At 45.6% G+C, this 3321-nt stretch overlaps 1 protein-coding gene across 1 annotated transcript in view; it reads left to right on the top strand.

The window, feature by feature from the left end:
• ITK (IL2-inducible T-cell kinase) overlaps nucleotides 1-3321 on the top strand; it is a 101649-nt gene that overhangs the window by 94878 nt on the left and 3450 nt on the right. The window contains exons 13-15 of the mRNA XM_012650380.1: nucleotides 115-179; nucleotides 270-388; nucleotides 2666-2823. Of these exons, the coding sequence (XP_012505834.1) occupies nucleotides 115-179; nucleotides 270-388; nucleotides 2666-2823 (342 nt within the window). The remainder of the gene's footprint in view (nucleotides 1-114; nucleotides 180-269; nucleotides 389-2665; nucleotides 2824-3321) is intronic.

Here is a 3321-nt window from a genome sequence, read left to right as displayed (position 1 = left end):
GCCCTTGTACCACGTATGCAGTAAAGCAAAGGCCTGTGATTATAGGAGACTCCTTAATTCCTGGTTACCCATCAATAGTTTTCCTCATCCTTTGTTTGCCTGTCTCCTCTCCAGGCTGCCCGAAATTGTTTGGTGGGAGAAAACCAAGTCATCAAGGTGTCAGACTTTGGGATGACAAGGTAAAACAGGCGTGTGGGGCCAGCAAAGTCTCAGGAATGGGACTCAGGCCTCCGGAACATTCTGACCTTCTCCCTCCACTCTCTTCCCAGGTTCGTTCTTGATGATCAATACACCAGTTCCACAGGCACCAAATTCCCAGTGAAGTGGGCGTCCCCAGAAGTTTTCTCTTTCAGTCGCTACAGCAGCAAGTCGGACGTGTGGTCATTTGGTGAGTGCCATCCCGGCCCCACCCCCGCACAGTCTGGGACTGCAGGCCAGCTGTTTCCTTTGTCAGATGCAGGCAGCCCCGCCCGCCCTGAACCTGCATTGTGAGGGCACCCCACTGGCGGTCTGTGTAAGAAAGGCCCTGACATGTAGGAAGGGGCTCTTGTTACTGTGTTTATTCTTGGAGATGTGCGAAATAGGAGAGGGTGGGTAAAAATAAAAGTGGAAACAGGGTTCTGGTGGCAGCTGCTGTGAGGTCAAAAGCTGGAAGAGTGAGGAGATTTGCATATGAGCTCCTTGTTTTGTCCAACACTATATTCCCTCATTTAACCCTCAATAAGTATTTTTCTCATTCATTCAACAACAATTCACTGAGCATCTATTACATGCCAGTGGCTAACCTCGGTGCTAAGCATGCCATGGTACATAGCGTAGAAGAGATTTCTACCCTCTTGGAGCTAAGTTTTAGAGGGAAGGAGAGACAGATAACAGTCACATAAACAAGCTGACATATAGAAGATAAAGTCATGCAGTAAAGAAAGGAACTATGAATAAAATAAGACAGTAATGGGATGGAGTGAGTGGAATGGAAGATGGCGAATTCAATCTCTTAGGAGAAAAATGAGTTTCAAAATCCTCAGCATTTTAGAATATCCATCTCCAGGTGCCACGTGGTTTGTTAATTATCATTCCTGATCTGTTCCTTAAAACAGTTCCCCAATTCGCCAGGCCTAGCTGCTACTTTGTTAGCCAGTTGTAAGTTACAGAATGAACTTGGAAGACATTGTTCTGACACCCTTCTTGGACGGCTCTCCTCTCTGCAGCGCAATAACCAGGAAGTTAGGGCTGACGTGCAGCCGTGTCTCTGTGAGTGATGAAGCTGATCACACTGTGCCCAGCCAAGGCCCTATAAAGACATATTTGGAGCAACTGACCACTTGGCACATTTGCCCTCTGACCTGAATGGGGTTTATTCAGCCACAGGGTGTCAGCCTGGGAATTTTCTGCTGCATCTTATCATTAGAGGGTTGGGCTGAAATTTCTCCCTGCGTAGGATGTGTCATTTGAAGAGTCCAGAGATGAGGTTGGTGGCTGGATGCAGAATAGAAAGGGTTCAGTGAAGAAAGTGTGAGAAAACCAGGGTGGCAGCCTGAGCCACAGAAACATGAGTGGGCTGAGGGCTCCGTGCCTGCCTCTGTCCATTGGACTTCTTCATCATTTTAACTTCGTGCCCTAATTAGCTGTGTGCTACTTTGAGCAAGTAACCTTTTTGTGCCTCACTCAGTTTTCTCCCCTATGCATTAGACGGTTTGTATTAAATATTAAGGCACTTGCTTTCAAACTGTTTTAGCAGCAGTCCCAATTTTCAAAAGAAATCTCACTAGAAATCCTAGCATCTTGGGGTGCTAAGCATTCTTATTTATGGTCAGGTGCTGAATTTCCAACTCCCAAGGCACCTCTAAGGACCCTCTAGAAATTGTGGTCCACTGGGTCTGGGCTGGGGCCCAGGAATCTGACATTGGCACAGACGTCTGAGATGATTGTTATTCAGGCATTTGTAGGATCATACCTTGGGAAACTCTGCCCTAAGATTCTCTGCAATATACTTTGAAAAGCTCTGCGGTAGGTGATCTGCAATCTCCCTTCCTGCTCTGATAGCCTGTGACTATACTAGCACATGATAAATTTGGGTGTGACATTCTACCAAGGGCAGAAGAGGAAAAAAGATTCAATCGAAAGTCAAAAATGGACGACAACCCAACAATGTGTTTTGCTTGGTCTACACAATATTTACATTTTTTAACTCTGAACTTCTGACTTCTTTTAGAACATCAGAAGATGGGACAATCCTGAGACCTCATTTCTATGTGTCATACTTTGGCTGACACCAAATCATAGCTGTCTCCTTAAGACAGAACTTTTGATCTCCAGTTTTCCACAGTCCTCACTAGTCCCTATTGGTCACATCTCACCCATTCCATTCATTTACATCATGTGTGTAGACATTTGAGTTTAAGTCCCCTGCAACTTTTAGTCATAGCCTTTGAGTTAGATATAACAAAGGACTGAGCTTAAAAATCCTTCTCCACTAGGAAGGCTGGGAAATTACAATTCTTTAAAAATAGGACAGGCCCAATAAGCCTTAGGTGGGCTTGATGGTATACTTCTGGAGGTAAGGGCTTGAACCCTAATGCCAAGGAATCTGTAATTTCTACAGGTAGGTTTGTTTGCTATTTTTGGCCTTTGTCATTAGCTGTGTGGTGCTCATCTTTTCTCATAGGCGTGCTGATGTGGGAGGTCTTCAGCGAAGGCAAAATCCCGTATGAAAACCGAAGCAACTCAGAGGTGGTGGAAGACATCAGTACTGGATTTCGGTTATACAAGCCTCGACTGGCCTCCTCGCATATCTACCAGGTCATGAATCATTGCTGGAAAGAGGTCAGTAGAGGAAGTGGTTTGCCCCTGCATTATAATATACAATTTCAGGGCCTGCCCCCTCCCTAGAAAAAAGAACCGTCTTAGAAAGATGAGGCAGCAAGGATGACCAAAATCGATTAGCAAAACGTGACTTTAAGGGTCTTTGTTATTGTTTTTTAGAGACAGTCTTGCTCTGTCACCCAGGCTAGAGTGGAGTGGTACAATCATAGCTCCCTGTAACTGCGAACTCCTGGGCTCAAACAATCCTCCTGCTTCAGCCTCCTGAATAGCTGGGACTATAGGCGTGTGCAACCACGTCTGGATAATTTTTTTATTTTTATTTTTTTATAGAGACAGGGTCTCACTATGTTGCCCAGACTGGTCGCAAACTCTGGGGCTCAAGTGATCCTCCCACCTCAGCCTCCGAAAATGCTGGGATTACAGGTGTGAGCCAGCACACCTGGCCTTTAAGGGTCTGTTAACTGGATAGATTCCCCAGTCCTAACAGAGCTAACAACC

Source organism: Propithecus coquereli, unplaced genomic scaffold, assembly GCF_000956105.1.
Source record: "Propithecus coquereli isolate 6110/MARCELLA unplaced genomic scaffold, Pcoq_1.0 Scaffold322, whole genome shotgun sequence".
Taxonomy (NCBI): domain Eukaryota; kingdom Metazoa; phylum Chordata; class Mammalia; order Primates; family Indriidae; genus Propithecus; species Propithecus coquereli.
This window is presented reverse-complemented; position numbering and strand designations above follow the sequence as displayed.